This window comes from Lepidochelys olivacea, assembly GCF_965140295.1.
Source record: "Lepidochelys olivacea isolate rLepOli2 genome assembly, chromosome: 8".
Classification (NCBI taxonomy): domain Eukaryota; kingdom Metazoa; phylum Chordata; order Testudines; family Cheloniidae; genus Lepidochelys; species Lepidochelys olivacea.
This window is the reverse complement of record NC_140418.1, coordinates 47,096,164-47,116,167: the sequence shown is the minus strand read 5'-3', so window position 1 is coordinate 47,116,167 and position 20,004 is coordinate 47,096,164. Positions and strand designations below refer to the sequence as shown.

At 44.7% G+C, this 20,004-nt stretch overlaps 1 protein-coding gene across 3 annotated transcripts in view; it reads right to left on the bottom strand.

The window, feature by feature from the left end:
• The window catches only part of KIFAP3 (kinesin associated protein 3), a 138,077-nt gene extending 125,421 nt beyond the window's left edge, over positions 1–12,656 (bottom strand). For all 3 annotated transcript variants that reach the window (XM_084636400.1, XM_084636399.1, XM_084636401.1), the window contains exons 1-3: positions 12,498–12,656; positions 3,623–3,754; positions 729–883 (exon numbers count right to left, since the gene is read on the bottom strand). In XM_084636400.1, the coding sequence (XP_084492526.1) occupies positions 729–883; positions 3,623–3,754; positions 12,498–12,529 (319 nt within the window). In that variant the 5' untranslated portion in view covers positions 12,530–12,656. The remainder of the gene's footprint in view (positions 1–728; positions 884–3,622; positions 3,755–12,497) is intronic.
• Between the last annotated feature and the right edge of the window lie 7,348 nt (positions 12,657–20,004).

Here is a 20,004-nt window from a genome sequence, read left to right as displayed (position 1 = left end):
GTATGCCTGCAAGCCCCTAACAATTAACTGCTTTGAAAAGGAATCCAGGACTGGAGTGGAAATTTCTCCAGGATTTTTGCCTTCTTTGTGTCTTACCAAGAGACAAATCTGAAAATGCTAGAATTCTTTTAACCTTATTAAATCTCGAAGTGCCTCAGGACTGAAGGCCCCTGAACCAGATGTTAAACAGAGGTTTAAATAAAGCTAGGGTGTAACAGTACAGCTCTGTCAGCAGACAAAGTGAGGACTCATAGTACTATAAAGAACCTGTTGGCTCTGCAATTTAACAGGCATTGAACCACAGCTTCCAGATAAAGACATTTGAAAGCATCTATCCTATTAACTGGTTGTAACAGAAAAGAGAAGAAGAGGTTGTAATTTTCATGGAAATAATTCCATCGTCATCTTTACAGCACTATCTGAAATAATCATTTCAGCATTTAGAACAGAAAACTTTAACCGAGACACAAAAATTGAAAGAGAAGCATCAATATTAAGTTTGACTAATCAAAATTCAGAATGTACTTAGATCATCAAAATGACAACTCTTTCCCCACACGATTCTGTCAATTCTTCCAAGTACAGCACAAAACACACACTCCCCTTCCCTCCTCAGGTTTCTGAGTATCAGAGAAAGTAGCATCTGAATTAGAACCCCCAAACTACAGAGTATCGCTATAGCTGCTACATTCCAGCTCCCCATTCACCCTGTTCTCTCTCTCGCTTACCTTTCCCGGAAGAGGCATCTCTGCGGTTCTGCAGGTAGTACAGCAGCTGCTCCACTTCTGCTAGCTTGGAGGGGTGAATGAGCTTGCATTCCTCCACCACCTTTCGAGCCAGGGAAGCAACGTCTGTGTTTGCATTAAGACTCTTCAGCCGAATACTGCAAGACACAGTTCAGATCGTTTTCTCCCCAGTTGATGTAGGATTTTTGTATCTTCAATACTTCGATTTAAACTTTTATAGTCATGAGTTTGTCAAGGCAGAGATGATCTACAGACATCTGATGCTCATGCTACAGTTTGGAACAACCAAGATCAGAAAGCAGTGGCACCCTGGAGTTCAGGACAGCAAGCAACTGTCTGTCAAATAGACTTAATAGGATAGGACCATTTCTCACCAGCTGATCAAACAACAGCTTTAGAGATGGCTGCATTAGCAAATGCCTAATATTTGGTCAAGACACAGCAGCAAATAAGGAGTCAGTGATCTATTTCCAAAAAAGTTTTCTAAAGGTAACTATCCTTTATTAATATGAAACTCCCAGAGCATAGCATAGAAAAAATACCTGTCAGAAATAAAATCTGCTGTCAGTATTGATTCTGCAAGAGTTTCCTCACACTGCATTACAACCTAAGAACATAAGAATGGCCATACTGGATCAGACCAAAGGTCCATCCAGCCCAGTATCCTGTCTGCTGACAGTGGCCAGCACCAGGTGCCCCAGAGGGAGCAAACCTAACAGACAATTATCAAGTGATCTCTCTCCTGCCATCCATCTCCACCCTCTGTCAGACAGAGGCTAGGGACACCATTCCTTATCCATCCTGGCTAATAGCCATTAATGGACTTAACCTGCACGAATTTATCTAGTTCTCTTTTAAATCCTGTTATAGTCCTACCCTTCACAACCTCCTCAGGCAAGGAGTTCCACAGGTTCACTGTGCGCTGAGTGAAGAAGAACTTCCTTTTATTTGTTTTAAACCTGCTGCCCATTAATTTCATTTGGCGGTCCCTAGTTCTTAAATTATGGGAACAAGTAAATAATTTTTCCTTATTCACTTTCTCCACACCACTCATGATTTTATATACCTCCATCATGTCCCCCCCTTAGTCTCCTCTTTTCCAAGCTGAAAAGTCCTAGCCTCTTTACTCTCTCCTCATAAGGGACCTGTTCTAACCCCCTAATCATTTTAGTTGCCCTTCTCTGATCCTCTTCTAATGCCACTATATCTTTTTTGAGATGAGAAGACCACATTTGTATGCAGTATTCAAGATGTGGGCATACCATGGATTTATATAAGGGCAAGAAGATATTCTCCGTCTTATTCTCTATTCCTTTTTTAATGATTCCTAACATACTGTTTGCTTTTTTGACTGCCGCTGCACACTGCGTGGACGTCTTCAGAGAACTATCCACGATGACTCCAAGATCTCTTTCCTCATTAGTTGTAGCTAAATTAGCCCCCATCACATTGTATGTATAGTTGGGGTTACTTTTTCCAATATGCATTACTTTACATTTATCCACATTAAATTTTATTTGCCATTTTGTTGCCCAATCACTTAGTTTTGTGAGATCTTTTTGAAGTTTTCACATTAGGACAGCCAGAGAAAGAAGTCTACTTTACCATAAAGGACTCAATCACAGATCATACTAGTGACAGAGAGTAAGCCAGAGCAGATATCTGTAAGCACAGACCAGGAGGTGGAATAAAAGGATTTCTGTTGAGTCCTGGATGGAATAGCATGGATTCATGGTAAACAAGACAAACATTTTTAGTGTGTTAAGAAAATACTACTATTGCAGATTTTTTGATACAATGGAAATGTTTTTTTCCCACCTGTTCCTTGTTCTTAAAAAAGAACCCCCGCATTCAGATACATATGCTCGATCTTTTTGAAAAAAAAAAAAAAAAAATTCGCCCTCAGGCAAAAAACAGACCTGCAAAGTTTCACCTTCAAGGTGAAAGTCTGAGGAAGTTACTGGAAAAGGGCCTTTTACAACAGAAATGCTTAGGCAACCTTAACTACAGAGGGCACAACAACTGTGCCCTGTATAAAGAAAATGCAGACAACAGTGAAATTGCTAACATTAACTGGACATACACATCCTCCAAATAAGGGATGCAGTGTATCCCAATGGACAGAGCACCAGAGTAGGCCTCAGATGATCTGGGTTTTATCCCAAGCTGTGCCATTGACCACTGTGTGACCATGAGCAAGTAACTTCACTTCTCCCTGCCACAGGCACCAACTTTTCTTGGTGCCAGTGGGTGCTCGCACCCCCACGGCCCCAACTCCGCTCCCTCCCTGCCCCTATTGACTCCCTCCCCATTTCCCCACCCTGGCCCCGCCCCTTCCCTCTCCTCCCCTCTCCCTCCCAGGTTTGCCATGTGAAACAGCTGTTTCGTGGCACAAGCACTGGAAGGGAGGCGGGAGAAGCAGGACGCGTTGGCTCGCTCAGGGGAGGAGGCGGAGGTGAGCTGGGGAGCTGCCGGTGGGTGCTCCGCACCCACCAATTTTTCCCTGTGGATGCTTCAGCCCCGGATCACCCATGGAGTCGGCGCCTATTCTCCCTGTTTCAGCTTCCCCATACATAAGATGGGGAGAATGATAATTATTTTCCTTTACAAAGTACCTTGAGATATACAGATAGAAAACATTATAAAAACTAAAAGTTTAATACTACAATGAATATATGCTACAACAACACTGCAAACAACTATGCATATATGTTATTTCCAGACTTAATACTAATTTAATTAAATGTTTTGAAGTTTGAAAAAGTTTCAGTAACAAAAGAAATAATATAATAGAACAGTAATTTTAAGAACTCAGCCTAGAAATCCAGGAAATTTTAACTTTAAGAAATAACCCCAAGAGTGTGCCAGGAACTTACATTTTTTGACACTCCTTGCGCTCCCCCAACATGGGGTCCCCCATTTCTCCAAGAATAGTTGCTTCCACTTCATAATGAACAATAAGGGCCTTTTCAGAGGGGTGTACATCTATGTTACCTCCTTTCACCTTCCTGCAAGGCAGAAAAACAAATTCATCACTGACTAAATGAGAAGCCCAAGGAATATCTGGGAAAACAGGTCAATGTGAATTGGACATCTCTGACCAAGCAGTTTGTATGACTGAGACAGATTCTACCTACATAGCATAAACCCAGTCTTGGTCCTCTTTGCATTAGCACATGGTCTCTCCCACGTTCCTTCAACTTACATACGAATCTTAGCACAAGAGGCATCTCTATGTCTATTGGCTCTAGTATGTGCCAGGGTGGCTAAAAATCAATGATTTAAAAAAAAAATTGGATTTTTTTATTTAAATCGGATTTTTTTGATAAAATGCTTTTTGAGGAAAAAACCTACCGAAAGATGGTTTTAATTAAGATACATTATAGCTCAAAGATATCTCATCATGGAATAGGGATTATAAATTCTAATTCTATACTATGAGACAATATATTCATGTAATCTTTAAGAAAAGTTTTGTAAATGAGTTCCAATAGTTCATGGATTAGGGACCCAACCTTCTGGGGTTCCAGGGGCTTCTGTATAGATTATTTAGGTTAATCTTTCTATCTACCCAATGGGACTCAGTGCTCAGTCTAGAAGATACCATCAGAGATGCTTAGTTTTGCAGTTGTCAAACTGTGGATTTGTGTCTCCAGAGGTAACAGCAAAAATGTTTTTAAATAAATACATTATATATAGAGGTGAGAAATAACAGACCTCAACCCTATTCTCCCTTTGCAAATGTGTGTACACAGAGTCAATCCCTTACCTCTCTCTAGAAGTGCAAAATTTCAAAAAGTTCAATGAATAGAAGATTGTTTGGCGCGCAACAGATCTGGACAAGGAGAAGAAGTCTGGAGATAAATGTGAGAAGGGAGGGACAGGCAGTAGAAACAAAAGTAAAACTGTTTGAGTAGCATATTCCAGAAGTCTTGAGGTCTTTCTGAGTGTAGCCTTCATTGATTTGAGATCTACCATACCATTCTCTCACTAGAAGGGAAAACCTATAATGGTAGCAGGCTGTAAAAGAGACCCAGTTTGGGAATATTTTAATGAAGTTCCCCTACTTGTGGGTAAGACAGGCATGCGTGCAAAATGCAAACAGTGCAACGAAGAAATGCAAGGCCTGGTTGCCCGAATGAAACAACATCCTGAGAAGTGTTCCTTCTCAGGAAGAAGCTGCGTTAAAGACGATGAAAGGAACATGTCTGAACATGCAGGATCTTCAGGTTGGTAAACTTTTTTATTTCATACTTTTCTTAAGGACTGCCTGTCTTCCTTCTGGACTATTCTTGAATTCTCATGTTTGAGCAAAAAAATATAGTTGCTACTCTATGGTACTATCATTTTAGATGCAGTTGTGATAAAAAATGAATAGCTGAAATAGGCAGATCTTCGTTTTACAATTTCACCTTTAAAGTAGCACTGAGTGTCAGTCAATGCAATGAGTAATACTAAATGAACAGTATGGTGGTAATACTGAAGTAACTGCACTGACTTATTTTGTTTAGGACAATCCATCCTCAACATACAGAATTCTGAAGACATTCCACTTTCAAGATCACCATCATTTTCTATAGTTTCAGAGTTATCTGCAAATGATAGTGTTTCAGTCACATCATGTATGTCACATAGCCACAGTATATCACCTGTAGTGAAAAGAAAAAAAATCTCCACCATCCAGAAACAACCATAGATAAATTTGTGATAAGAACCAGCAGATTACAAAAAGAGGTAATTGATGAAAAAATTGCCCAGTTTGTTTATGCAACAAACTCTCCTTTCTGTATGATTGAGAACGCACACTTCATTAACATTGTTCAGTCATTAACTGAACAGGATACAGTCCACCCAACAGAGCAGATGTCACAGGCAAATTGCTGGATAAAGTGTATGAAAGAGAAATTGAGCAGTGTGCAAAAGGTCTAGAGGGTAAAATTGTTAACCTGAGTCTTGACGGGTGGAGCAATGTCCACAATGATCCTGTTGTACGTGCTTGTGTGACAACAGAAGGGAATGTCTTCCTTACAGAAACAACTGATACATCAGGAAATGCACACACAGCAGAATACTTACAAGAAGTAGCAGTAAAAGCTATAACAAACTGTGAAAAAAAATTCAAATGTCTGGTATGCAGCTTGGTCACAGACAATGCTGCGAATATATCCAAGGTGAGAAGAAATTATTTAGGAGTCCCAAGCTAACAACATACAGTTGCAGTGCACATTTGATGCACCTCCTAGCCAAAGACTTCAATGTTCCAGAAATAAAGGCTAATGTTGTTGAAATTGCAAAACACTTCGGTAACAACCACTTTACAGCAGCTGCTCTGAAAAAAGTGGGAGGAACCAAGCTAACTCTCCCACAAGACGTGCGATAGAACTCAGTACTGGACTGTTTTGAGCACTATATCAAGAACTGGCCTAACCTGATGACAGTTTGTGAACAAAATCGTGAACAAATAGATGACACTGTCACAGCCAAAGTTCTCAACATTGGGCTTAAGAGAAATGTTGAACACATGCCGAGTACCCTGAAGCCCATTTCTGTAGCCTTGAATAAAATGCAGGGAAATAGCTGTTTTATTGCTGACGCTGTTGAAATTTGGAATGAACTGAATGAGATCTTAAAAAGAGAAATATGCAATGACAGAGTTAAATTACAGGCATTTAAAAAAAAAGAATGGGACAAGCACTCTCTCCATCTCATTTTCTTGCAAATATTCTCAATACTCGGTACTATGGTCAAACCTGAACTGCTGAAGAAGAGGAGTTGGCTAGGACGTGGACATCCAGCAATCTTCCCTCCATAATGCCAACTATAATAAACTTTAGAGCTAAGGGTGAACCATTCAAGAAATATATGTTTGCTGATGATGTTTTAAAGAAAGTCACACCAGTGAACTGATGGAAGTCACTTAAACACTTGGATTCAGAGACGATTGAAGTGATAATCTCACTTGTAACAGCAGTAGCTTCTTCTGCCAGTGTAAAAAGAATATTTTCTTCCTTTGGACTAATTCATTCCAAATTGAGAAATCGTTTGGGACCTGAAAAAGCAGGAAAGCTTGTTTTTCTTTTCCAGATTATGAACAAACAGGAAAATGAAGGTGAAGATGACTGAGTCAGCTGCAGAAGCCAATATTTTAAGTTTCTCATGTTGACCTGGCTGACATTAAATCGATTTAATTTTTGTTTTTTTAATTTCATTTAACTATTTTAGTTAAAAACAATTTTAACAAAAACAAACCTGACTTTAAAAAACTTGAATGTTTAACTAACTTCAAAAATTCATATGCTTGTTTTCTTAAAATATTATAAGTTTGCTGTTGAAGAAAAAAATCCAGAATACATAATGTTGTTGGTTTAGTTAAATAAAACAATTTAAATGTCTGCCTGGTGATGTTCTCCTCCTAATACAGCATGGCAAGAAAATCCTCCTAATATTAATGATTAACCTGTTGAATTGGACATAGTTTATCTCCCAATGACTTCACAAATATCTGCTTCAATTACCTTTGGTAAATGAAATAACCAAACAGTCATTCATTTTCTGATATAGCTGTAAAAGTAATCTGAAAAGTTTTCAAAAGAAATCACTTAAAAAATATACAGTGCGTACCTTCTAAACATGAAACCGACATCTATCTCGGAGTTGTGAAGAATATGTATTGAGGTATAACATTGAATATGTATTGAGGTTATAACAACCAACAAGAATACACTTTTATGTAGAAATCCATTATTAAATCACGTCTTCCTGACTAGTGATTTAAATCATAATTTAAATGAAATCTATCTTGGTATGTCCAAAAATACCAAGAACGGTATCTCAGTTACAAGAGAAATTAAGTAATTAAGGAGAATGACTTTCAAAGCTCCTGCCTGCCTAGATAAAGCCTATACCAGGGGTCGGCAACCTATGGCACCTGAACCCAGGCTGGCTGCGGGCTGAGATAGGCCGGCGGCCGGGACCCTGGCAGGCAGCAGCATGCCATTAAAAATCTTGTCCACCCCGGCCTGCTCTTCTCCACCCCCCAAGGGGGCAGGGTGAAGAAGCTGGGTCCTGCCGGCTGCTGCTGCAGCGCAAGCAAGGTCCCCTCTCCCCCGCCTCTTCTGCAGTCGTGCTGGGTTCCTGCCCCTCCTCCTCTTTTAACCGATCAGCTGATTGCCCTTGCAAGGGAGGGGGAGAAGCAGAGCGGAGGAGAGGAGGTGAAAAAGAGGTGGGGACGGGGCCTTGGGAAAGGGGGGATGGAATCAGGGCATATCCCCTCCAGCCCCCTGCCGTGAGCCGCTCTAGGCAGGGGGCTGGGAGCACCCCCAGGACCCTAGCCCACACCCCCAGCCCTCTGTCCTGACCCATGCACCCCCCACAAACACCCCAGCCCCCTGCCCTGACCCCTGCACCCTCCTCAAGCACCCCAGCCCCCTGCATCCCCCTCACACACCCCCAGCCCTCTGCCCTGACCCCTACACCCGCACACACACACACACCCAGCCCTCTTCCCTGACCCTTACACACCCCAGCCTCCTGCCCTGATCCCTACATGCCACCACGACCCCAGCCCTGATTCCAGCACCCCTCACGCACTCAGCTCCCCCACAGCCCATGCCCTGACTCTTGCATCCTGCACATTCCCACCACCACCCTGAGCACCAAACGGGAGCTCCTGCACTCCCGCCTCCCCACCACACACACACTCCCACCTGCACCAAATGGGAGCTACCCTAGTGAGCACTTCACACCCAAATCTTCTGCCCCAACCCTGAGCGCCCTCCCTCATTCTAGCTCCTGGCCAGACCCTACACCCCAACCCCCAGCCTGATCCTTCACCCCCAGCTCTGTGCTCAGTGAACTCCCACCCTCAGCTCAGTGTAGAGAGAGAGGAAGAGAAGGGTCTAGAACCAGGGAGAAGGTAGATACCCACTCTATGTGGGCAGGGCCGGAATCCCAGACCAGCAGCGGGCTGAGCAGGGCTGGAAGCCAGGACCCTGGCTGGCAGGAGCCGGCGGACAGAACCCCAGACTGGCAGCAGGCTGAGTGGCAACGGGCTGAGCCGCTCAGCCCACTGCTGGTTTGGAGTCCCGGCCGTCAGCCCCGCTCAGCCCGCTGCTGGTCTGGGTTTCTGGCTGCCGGCCCCTTACCAGCTGGGGTCCCGGCTGCAGGCCCCACTCAGCTTGCTGCTGGCCTAGGTGAATGGAACACCAGGCTGGCAGCAGGCTGAGCAGGCTGGCGGCATAAGATCAGCATTTTAATTTAATTTTAAATGAAGCTTCTTAAACATTTTGAAAACCTTGTTTACTTTACATACAACAATAGTTTAGTTATATAATATAGAGACTTATAGAGAGAGACCTTCTAAAAAACGTTAAAATCTATTACTGGCATGCAAAACCTTAAATTAAAGTGAATAAATGAAGACTCAGCACACCACTTCTCAAAGGTTGCCGACCCCTGGCCTATACTATCCAAAACTAAGAGGGATCAATCATTGAATCGGAAAGATAAGCCTCTTATGGAAGTCATAGGCTCAGAAAAGGGGTTTAATTGCCTAAATATGCCCATGTTTTGAAAGTCTGCATTCCTAATCCTCAGCTTCCCCAGAGACTGATGCAATTAGCAGTTACTCATCTCTCTCTAAAGGAATCTTTCCCACAGATTCTGGTGATAGGATAAGAGATGTCTTAGGCCTTGTCTACACTACAATGTTTTGTCGACAAAACAGTGAACTGAAGCACTACCCCCACCCCCCAAAAAAAAAAACGAAAAAAAGAATGAAGAACTCCAAACAAGTTGTTTCTACAAGAACTCACAAATCCCTTCTGCTGGAGCACAGGCCTCTACCGTACCTATTTTTCCAGAGCCTGAAACTTCAGTGTCTTAGGATGATTTTGATGGTTTGTTACTGGGCTTGGCTGATTTTTAAAATTCACCACCACCATGAGATATAAATCAAGCAAGTCCAAACCTGTTTCAGTATATCTACAGATTTTTGGTAAGAGGCTATTTCAGGAAAGCTCTGTGAGCTTGGTCTTATGAGAGACTAAGCATCCTCAGCTCCTGTTATAATCAGTGGGAACTGAGGGTGCTCAACACCTTAAGGTATTAGGGCTTGAGTGAGGGAGTTTGGGAGAGGAATTGTAATTTGTGGGACTGCTTCACTCAAGGTCTACTTTTTGGAGGTTAGAAGGAATTTGTAATAAGGCCTACCTAGTAGATTTGTTAAGGTTACTCAGGAAGCTTTAACTGTGTGTGTAACTAAAGATTGTATAGACATGCAATCTCACAAAATTTAAGGATAAAGGCCTTAGTAGTAGGATGACCGTCAAAGGAAGCCAGCTTTTTCATTTTCTTCCAAATCCATTTTCACCAAGCTTACTGCATAGAATATTTAATTAATTTCTCTGCATGAGTCAAAACTGTTTTAATTGTCAAACTTGGTAATATTTATGAATAGGTTGAAGAGCAAGCCTGCCCAAATTAGCTGAACCACAATGAGTTTTAGTACTGCCTTCAAGTTTTTTTCCTCATGGAACCTGCCTCTATATAGAGTGGAATCATGGGTGAGCACAGGGCCTACTGTTGTGGAGATCCTCTGCTTTGCTTCCTTTGTGCCTTGGGAGGGGACCACATAATGGGTCACAGGCCATGATCTACTTATCAGGCTAGAGTAGCCTGTCTTCTGTGGCCTGGGGGCCATTTTCTTCCCCTTGCATGCAGACAGGCCCAATGTCCAACCAGCTACTCAGGCTCAACCACTGAGAGGGAAGTTGCTCTATCACCTGTACCTCAGTTTCCTCATCTCAAAGCCTAAACTTTGAGATATGCTTTGAGATTACAGCTGAAAAGCACTAAATAAGCTCTACACATTTCTTTGCATTTATCAACATTTACTATCCACGAGAACAAATGTAGTATATGGGTCTCCAGTGCCACAAAGGAAATGTTTTTGTTTTTTAAATAAATGAAACATTTCTAGTCTTATTAAGTTTTGCAACCATCCATCTACTTGAAAAAAAAATCTAAATGTTGGATGATTGTCAAGGCTTGAAGGACAGATTGTGCCAGGTTGCTGGTATGCAGCTATGCCATGCTGTCCCTTCACTTCGCTTGCCTGCTTGGTTCTTGAAATTGACAAGAATCTCTATTAAAGCTTAAAAGAGGAAAGTCTTGTCTACACACAAAACTTGCACCGATTTAGCTCTAGTGTCAACTGAATTAAGAGCATCCACATTGGGGTTTACCCTAGTTTAAATCCATTTTTTAAAATCTAATTTTATTAAACTGGTGCAACTTTTGTGCATATGCAAGGCTACAAATTCTTGTGATCCCCCTATACACTAACAACTTACAACAGTGAGCCAAACAGAATGTTGGGGTGGGAGTCTGCATGAAGAATGACAAGAGAAAAAGAAATCAGAGGAGAGCTATGCTTGCACATCTATCTGCCCAGAGCCATGACAAACAGGGCACTGGGTTTGTTTCAGCAGTTTCTCTAGAACACAAAAATTTAAAGTCTGCTGCTGAAAACACTGGAAAAAAAATTCCTCCAAGATCGCAAAAGTGGTCTGCATAGAATATACACATTAAGATAGATACTACTTTGAAGATGGCCATTGCAACTATAACACCAGATGACCACTCAGTTTTCAGCTATGATCATATCTTCAGAGCAGAATCAATGGCCATCAGAAATCATTGGTAGTTTTCAGTGCATTTTTAAAATCAAGGATCGTAATCATTTGACACATGCAAGTAAACAATCTAAGCAACAAGGGAGTGACAGAACTCTGCACATGACTGGGGTGTCCCAACATATCCAATCACAACTCTGCAAAGGCTGCTGAACAGTGCAGAACACAAGCAGAAAGAGAGAGAGGGGGAGATCACCAGCAGCTCAGAAGGGTTCAAAAAAAAAAAATGATGGATAATGAGAAAATCCAGAGTTGCATAGCTAGGAAAAAATGATAAGGGCTCATGCTTATTGGGTAAACCAGCCACTAACTGACAGAGGTTAAGAAGAAACTTTCCCATGGGCAGAATATTCTATAACTGTTCTTGGGGCTGCTTGCATTTTCCTCTGAAGCAGCTGGTAACAGCTGGACCCTAATCTCTAACTGGGGCAGCTTCATCATTAAACAATGGTGTCAGCAGATAATCATCCACTCATCACTCCATCCCTCCCAAAAAGCCCATCCATCCAATCCCTCAGATCCACCCTTCCCCACCAGAGCCCTTTCCTTTACCTACCTTGCTACTCTGACATCCCACCTGCTCAGTGATCTCCAGCAATCCCTCCTTATCTACACCTCACCCGTACAGTGCACACCCAGCTATACACTCCAAACACAACCGAACATCCCCCCACAACCCCAGCCATCCCTCCTATCCATCCCCACCCAACCCAACCTTGGCTCTTAACCCCAGCCATCCACCCCCCCACCCAACCTAACCTCCCCCCTTGACCCCACCCATCCAAACTGAACCTCCCCATAACCGCACCCATCCACCCCCACCCAACCCACCTCGACCCTTAACCCCAGCCATCCCTCCTATCCCCCGCCCCACCCAACCCGACCCCATCCCCCAAACCTCCTCCCCTAACCCCACCCATCTCCCAAATCCCACCCACCCCAAACCTCCTCCCCAACCCCACCCATCCCCCATCCAGACCCCATCCCCCGAACCCCACCCGCCCCACTCGGGTGCTGCCCCGGCCTGCACAGCCCCCCGGCGCGGGGCGGGCGGTACCTCTTGAGGTATCTGGCGTCCTCCCCCTGCATAGTGCCGCGGGGGTGCCGGGCCGGGGGCGGCTCCGCAGCGGCCGCTGTTACCAGGGTGAGAGCAGCGCCAGCCCCGCCCGCACACAGTACCCAGCCCCTGCAGCTCTCCCTAGCGCGCAGGCGCAGCGAGACCACAGGCCGCGTCGTCGCTGTGGGACTGATTCCTCGCTACCTGTGCAGAACGAGATTGGAGGAGCGGGGCCTGCACATCTCCCCCTGGAGGCGGGGAGGAGACACTGATGGCCATCGCTGTCAAGGCCGGGCGAGCTCCCCAGCTGAGTCTGTGGAGCAGCTTCCCTGCCCCAGGGCCCCCCACCCAGGCTGCACCAGCCACAAGTTCCCCCTGTGGGTCAGGCAGGGGGCCAGCACATGACACAGCATCTGGGGGCAGAACTGGTGTGAACTGAAGACCAGTTCAGCTACCCTGGTTCTCGTCATAGGACTGACCTGGTGTGGAGGTAGGATGACCTGATGTCCCATTATTAGGGGCTTTGCCTTATATAGGCAACTAGACCCACCCCTGCCACCCAAAAAAGTGTCCCTGTTTTTCACACCCTATGTGGAGGCATCCTGACCTGTTTATACTGAACTGGTTTCAGTATAAACAGCCCAGGCCACCTTAAACTGCTTAGCACCAGATCCATGGCTGTGATCATGGCTGTGTAAGTTGCACCCGGTATGCCCAACCTCAAGCATCCAACAGTCATGAGTCAGGCACCAAAAAACTCATGATTGGCAAAAAAAATAATGAAAACAACAAGGAGTCCGGTGGCACCTTAAAGACTAACAGATTTATTTGGGCATAAACTTTCGTGGGTAAAAAACCCACTTCTTCAGATGCATGGAAGAAGTGGGGTTTTTAACCCCAAAAGCTTATGCCCAAATAAATGTTAATCTTTAAGGTGCCACCAGCCTCATAGGAGAGTTGGCTGTATTTTAAAGAATCCTTATTGAGGTTACAGGGACAAACCATCCCGATGTGTAGAAAGAATAGTAAATATGGCAGGCGACCAGCTTGGCTTAACAGTGAAATCTTTGCTGATCTTAAATACAAAAAAGAAGCTTACAAGAAGTGGAAGATTGGACAAATGACCAGGGATGAGTATAAAAATATTGCTCGGGCATGCAGGAGTGAAATCAGGAAGGCCAAATCACACCTGGAGTTGCAGCTAGCAAGAGATGTTAAGAGTAACAAGAAGGGTTTCTTCAGGTATGTTAGCAACAAGAAGAAAGTCAAGGAAAGTGTGGGCCCCTTACTGAATGAGGGAGGCAACCTAGTGAGAGAGGATGTGGAAAAAGCTAATGTACTTAATGCTTTTTTTGCCTCTGTCTTCACGAACAAGGTCAGCTCCCAGACTGCTGCACTGGGCAGCACAGCATGGGGAGGAGGTGACCAGCCCTCTGTGGAGAAAGAAGTGGTTCGGGACTATTTAGAAAAGCTGGACGTGCACAAGTCCATGGGTCCGGATGCATTGCATCCGAGAGGGCTAAAGGAGTTGGCAGATGTGATTGCAGAGCCATTGGCCATTATCTTTGAAAACTCATGGTGATCGGGGGGAAGTCCCGGACAACTGGAAAAAGGCTAATGTAGTGCCCATCTTTAAAAAGGGGAAGAAGGAGGATCCTGGGAACTACAGGCCAGTCAGCCTCACCTCAGTCCCTGGAAAAATCATGGAGCAGGTCCTCAAGGAATCAATTCTGAAGCACTTAGAGGAGAGGAAAGTGATCAGGAACAGTCAGCATGGATTCACCAAGGGCAAGTCATGCCTGACTAATCTAATTGCCTTCTATGATGAAATAACTGGTTCTGTGGATGAAGGGAAAGCAGTGGACGTGTTGTTCCTTGACTTTAGCAAAGCTTTTGACACTGTCTCCCACAGTATTCTTGCCAACAAGTTAAAGAAGTATGGGCTGGTCGAATGGACTATAAGGTGGATAGAAAGCTGGCTAGATTGTCGGGCTCAATGGGTAGTGATCAATGGCTCCATGTCTAGTTGGCAGCCGGTATCAAGTGGAGTGCCCCAAGGGTCGGTCCTGGGGCCGGTTTTGTTCAATATCTTCATAAATGATCTGGAGGATGGTGTGGATTGCATCCTCAGCAAGTTTGCAGATGACCCTAAACTGGGAGGAGAGGTAGATACGCTGGAGGGTAGGGACAGGATACAGAGGGATCTAGACAAATTGGAGGATTGGGCCAAAAGAAATCTGATGAGGTTCAACAAGGACAAGTGCAGAGTCCTGCACTTAGGACGGAAAAATCCAATGCACCGCTACAGACTAGGGACCGAATGGCTAGGCAGCAGTTCTGCGGAAAAGGACCTGGGGCTTACAGTGGACGAGAACCTGGATATGAGTCAACAGTGTGCCCTTGTTGCCAAGAAGGCCAATAGCATTTTGGGATGTATAAGTAGGGGCATTGCCAGCAGATTGAGGGACGTGATCGTTCCCCTCTATTCGACACTGGTGAGGCCTCATCTGGAGTACTGTGTCCAGTTTTGGGCCCCACACTACAAGAAGGATGTGGAAAAATTGGAAAGAGTCCAGCGGAGGGCAACAAAAATGATTAGGGGACTGGAACACATGACTTATGAGGAGAGGCTGAGGGAACTGGGGATGTTTAGTCTTCAGAAGAGAAGAATGAGGGGGGATTTGATAGCTGCTTTCAACTACCTGAAAGGGGGTTCCAAAGAGGATGGCTCTAGACTGTTCTCAGTGGTAGCAGATGACAGAACAAGGAGTAATGGTCTCAAGTTGCAGTGGGGGAGATTTAGGTTGGATATTAGGAAAAACTTTTTCACTAGGAGGGTGGTGAAACACTGGAATGCGTTAGCTAGGGAGGTGGTGGAATCTCCTTCCTTAGAAGTTTTTAAGGTCAGGCTTGACAAAGCCCTGGCTGGGATGATTTAACTGGGGATCAGTCCTGCTTTGAGCAGGGGGTTGGACTAGATGACCTCCTGAGGTCCCTTCCAACCCTGATATTCTATGATTCTATAACTCCATGGATGCTCCAGGGCTGGAGCACCCAGGGGGAAAAATTAGTGGGTGCTTTGCACCCACCAGCGGCCAAGCTCCCCTCCCCACCCCCCCACCTTACCTCCTCCCCAGAGCACGCCGCGTCCCCACTCCTCTGCCTACCTCCCAGTGCTTCCTACCGCAAAACTGGCGGCTGGGGCAGAGGGGGGGTCAAGCACCCACCGGTGCCAGCAGAAGTTGGCGCCTATGACCGGACTCCTTGTTGTTTTTGTGGATACAGACTAACACGGCCCATCCTTCTGATACTTGACACCATGCAAGAAAAAAATCATGAGACTTTTCATAAATAATAAAGTTGGGGCTCTTTTTCTTTGCCTTTTTGTTTTGAGACTCTAGCTTACACTTGGGTCACATTTTCCAGCTTTTCTCCACAACCATGAGGGCTAGGGAGCATCTTTAAATGAAAACCGAGAGATTCTCATGCAATCACTTGTCTCCAGGAACTAGGGCTTGAGGGAAAACACCAAATATTACAAGACTTGTGATGAAATTGTGAGAGTCAGCAACGCTGGGAGCCATTTTAAAAACTGCTTAGAAAACATCCCCATTGCAGACAGTCCGCAGGGGCAAAGATGCTTGGACAAACACCTACTCTTCCTTGAAAAACTAGGGTGTCTGCCAGACCTGCACCTCTCCAGATCCAGGTCTCCTACCTTCAGAGTAAAGTGAAGGAACTCAATTTATCTTCCTTGGATGGATGAAGGGCTGAGAAGAAGTCCTGGGCATTTAACCTGGTGATTTCAGCGAATCATAAGTAAAAAACCTGATATATCAGCCACTAAGCTACCATCTCTGATCTGTGCAGGCCTTCTTTTAAAAAATGCTCAGGGTGTAAATAAAAAATAATCCCAAACAACAAACAAATCACGTTTGGGCCGAAATTTCCCACATTTATGCACAGTAAGGAAGAGAGTTTTGTGTGTTGCAGCAGTTTGGTAAAGTTTCCTTTGGGGATTATTGAAAGCTGCGTAGTATATTTTGTTCATTTGCATTCGGATAACTAAACTCTTGCAATTTTATCAGAAGTCTCACAATAGCTGGTGTTTTTCTTAAAGCCCCAGTTCCTGGATGCATGTAATTAGGTGAGACTTTCAGCTTTCACTTAAAAACAAAGTTTCTAGGTTGCAGAGAAAAGCTTGAAACTGTGATCTAAGGGCATCCTAAAGGCTCACAAACCTGTAGACAAAGAACTATATCTATCTATCTATATCATGATTTGTAAGCAAACTCAGGATTTTTGGGAGCCTGGTTCATGATCTTTGAACTGTTGTGATTGTAAGTACTGAAACGGGTTCATTTTAAAATCTCAGAAGCACAAATATATACATGTGCAAACATAGGCCTGATTTTGCAAAACCTATGCATGTGAGCAATTTTGATTTTTGGTAATTATGTACGTATCTCTCTTACAAATGGAAAACTGACATATAGTGAAGTGATTTGCCAGTGGCCATCACATATGGTAAAACTTAGATTAGCACTCTGATATTGCTGGCTTCCAGCCCTATGCTCGGTCCACTAGGCCTTTCTGGCTCTCAATATAAAGAAATGCAACTGTTCTTAAATAGACAAAAAAATATGCACATTGCATGCACCATCTCCTTTCTCCTCCCTCACCCAGTGTTTATGATCTTCTTGTTTCTCAACCAGACTATTTTAAACAAGGCAATCCATACTATTTATATGCACTATTATTTGTTTTGTGGTAGCACCTAAGAGATCAGTCATAACCCAGGAATCCATTGTGCTAGGCACTGTATAAACACAGCACAGAAAGATGGGGACTGTAAACCCTAAAGAGCTTACAGTCTGAGAAAGCACCATAGCCCCAGTCTTAAATAAGAATGGCCAGACTGGGTCAGACCAATGGTCCATCTAGCCCAGTATCCTGTCTTTCGATAGTGGCCAATGCCAGGTGCTGCAGAGGGAATGAACAGAACAGGCAATCGAGTGATCCATTCCCCGTTATCCACTCCCAGCCTCTGGCGAACACCCAGAGCATGGTGTTGCAAAACATCTTGCAAAACATGTGGGCAACTTTACACAAACGAGGGCAGAATGTCGACAAATTTCCAAATGGGTAATTTGGCAAATACAATATTTTTGTTAATGTCAACCCTTTTAGATTCTGCTCTGGCTTTGCCCATACCACACGGGGAAAGGTGCCAATATTCATTTCACAGTGCTAATAATAGAAGATACATTTGTTTCGGAGGGGCCAATGTAACCCCAGAAACCCAGCTGCCTTTTCAGCAGCAATTTGTGGGTCAGCAGCTAGTATTAATTCACTTTCTTTTATCAAAAACTGCATTTGGACTATTGCTCCCAATTTTGCTTTTACGCTGACAGGACCACAATTGCTGCTGGAAGTGCAGCCTGGCAGTTTAAAGCTATAACTTGTTCCTCCTTCACTTTTCCCCTCAACTCCCTTCATGCCCACATTGTAACTTATCATCACAGTTTCCCACGTCACAATTTCACATCCTGGGTGAAAGTATTCTTGCTGCGGGAAATCAGTGATGAGTCCCAGCTGTACGTCTTTGAGAGTGGGTTCACAACTGTGGCATCATGAAAAAGACGCAGCAGATCAAACAGAATCCAACTTTGGATAATCAGTATCCCCAGCCAGACTCTAATAAAGCCTGGTAGATTATTAGCTGCATAATTCTAGGTCAGTGTTTTTCCTTCCAACAAAGAAAAATTAACCCCCCATTCTGCTTTAAGTCCAGTGCAGACTTACCAAAATTCACTGAGGGTATGTCTACACTACGAAATTAGGTCGAATTTATAGAAGTCGTTTTTTTAGAAATCGTTTTTATATATTCGAGTGTGTGTGTCCCCACAGAAAATGCTCTAAGTGCATTAAGTGCATTAACTCGGCGGAGTGCTTCCACAGTACTGAGGCAAGCGTCGACTTCCGGAGTGTTACACTGTGGGTAGCTATCCCACAGTTCCCGCAGTCTCCGCTGCCCATTGGAATTCTGAGTTGAGATCCCAATGCCTGATGGGGCTAAAACATTGTCGCGGGTGGTTCTGGGTACATATCGTCAGGCACCTGTTCCCTCCCTCCCTCCGTGAAAGCAGGGGCAGACAATCGTTTTGTGCCTTTTTTCTTGAGTTACCTGTGCAGATGCCATACCACGGCAAGCATGGAGCCCGCTCAGCAAACCGTCACCGTATATCTCCTGGGTGCTGGCAGACATGGTACTGCATTGCTACACAGCAGCAGTTAATTGCCTTTTGGCAGCAGACAGTGCAGTATGACTGGTAGCCATCATCGACAAAGTCCTGGGTGCTCTTTTAATCGGGTGCCTGGGCAAACATGGGAGTGACTCAGCCAGGTCATTTCCCTTTTAAGTTTCGTCTCATGGCGATTCAGTCCTACCAGCAGTGCACCTCTTTTAACCTCCAACCAGCAGAAGATGATGGCTAGTCGTCATACTGCACCGTCTTCTGCCGAGCACCCAGGAGATGATGACGGCTAGCGGTCATACTGCACAGTCTGCTGCCAGCAAGATGTATAAAGATAGATGAAGTGGCTCAAAACAAGAAATAGACCAGATTTGTTTTGTTTTCATTTTCTCCTCTTTCCCTCTGTGAAATCAACGGCCTTGAGGTTTTGAGTTCTATCCTTGAGGGGGCCATTCAGTTTCTCACAAAGCCACCCCCTTTGTTGATTTTAATTCCCTGTAAGCCAACCGTGTAAGCCATGTCGTCAGTTGTCCCTCCCTCCATCAGGGCAATGGCAGACAATCGTTCCGCACCTTTTTTCTGTGCAGACGCCATACCACAGCAAGCATGGAATCCGCACAGATCACTTTGGCAATTAGGAGCACATTAAACACCACACGCATTATCCAGCAGTATATGCAGCACCGGAACCTGGCAAAGCGATACGGGGCGAGTAGGCGACATCAGCGCGGTAACGTGAGTGATGAGGACATGGACACAGACTTCTCTCAAAGCAGGGGCCCTGGCAATGTGGGCATCATGGTGCTAATGGGCCAGGTTAATGCGGTGGAACGCTGATTCTGGGCTCGGGAAACAAGCATAGACTGGTGGGACCACATAGTGTTGCAGGTCTGCGACGATTCCCAGTGATTGCGAAACTTTCGCATGCATAAGGACACTTTTATGGAACTTTGTGACTTGCTTTCCCCTGCCCTGAAGCGCATGAATACCAAGATGAGAGCAGCCCTCACACTTGAGAAGCGAGTGGCGATAGCCCTGTGGAAGCTTGCAACGCCAGACAGCTACCGGTCAGTCGGGAATCAATTTGGAGTGGGCAAATCTACTGTGGGGGCTGCTGTAATGCAAGTAGCCAACGCAATCAAAGATCTGCTGATATCAAGGGTAGTGACCCTGGGAAATGTGCAGGTCATAGTGGGTGGCTTTGCTGCAATGGGATTCCCTAACTGTGGTGGGGCCATAGACGGAACCCA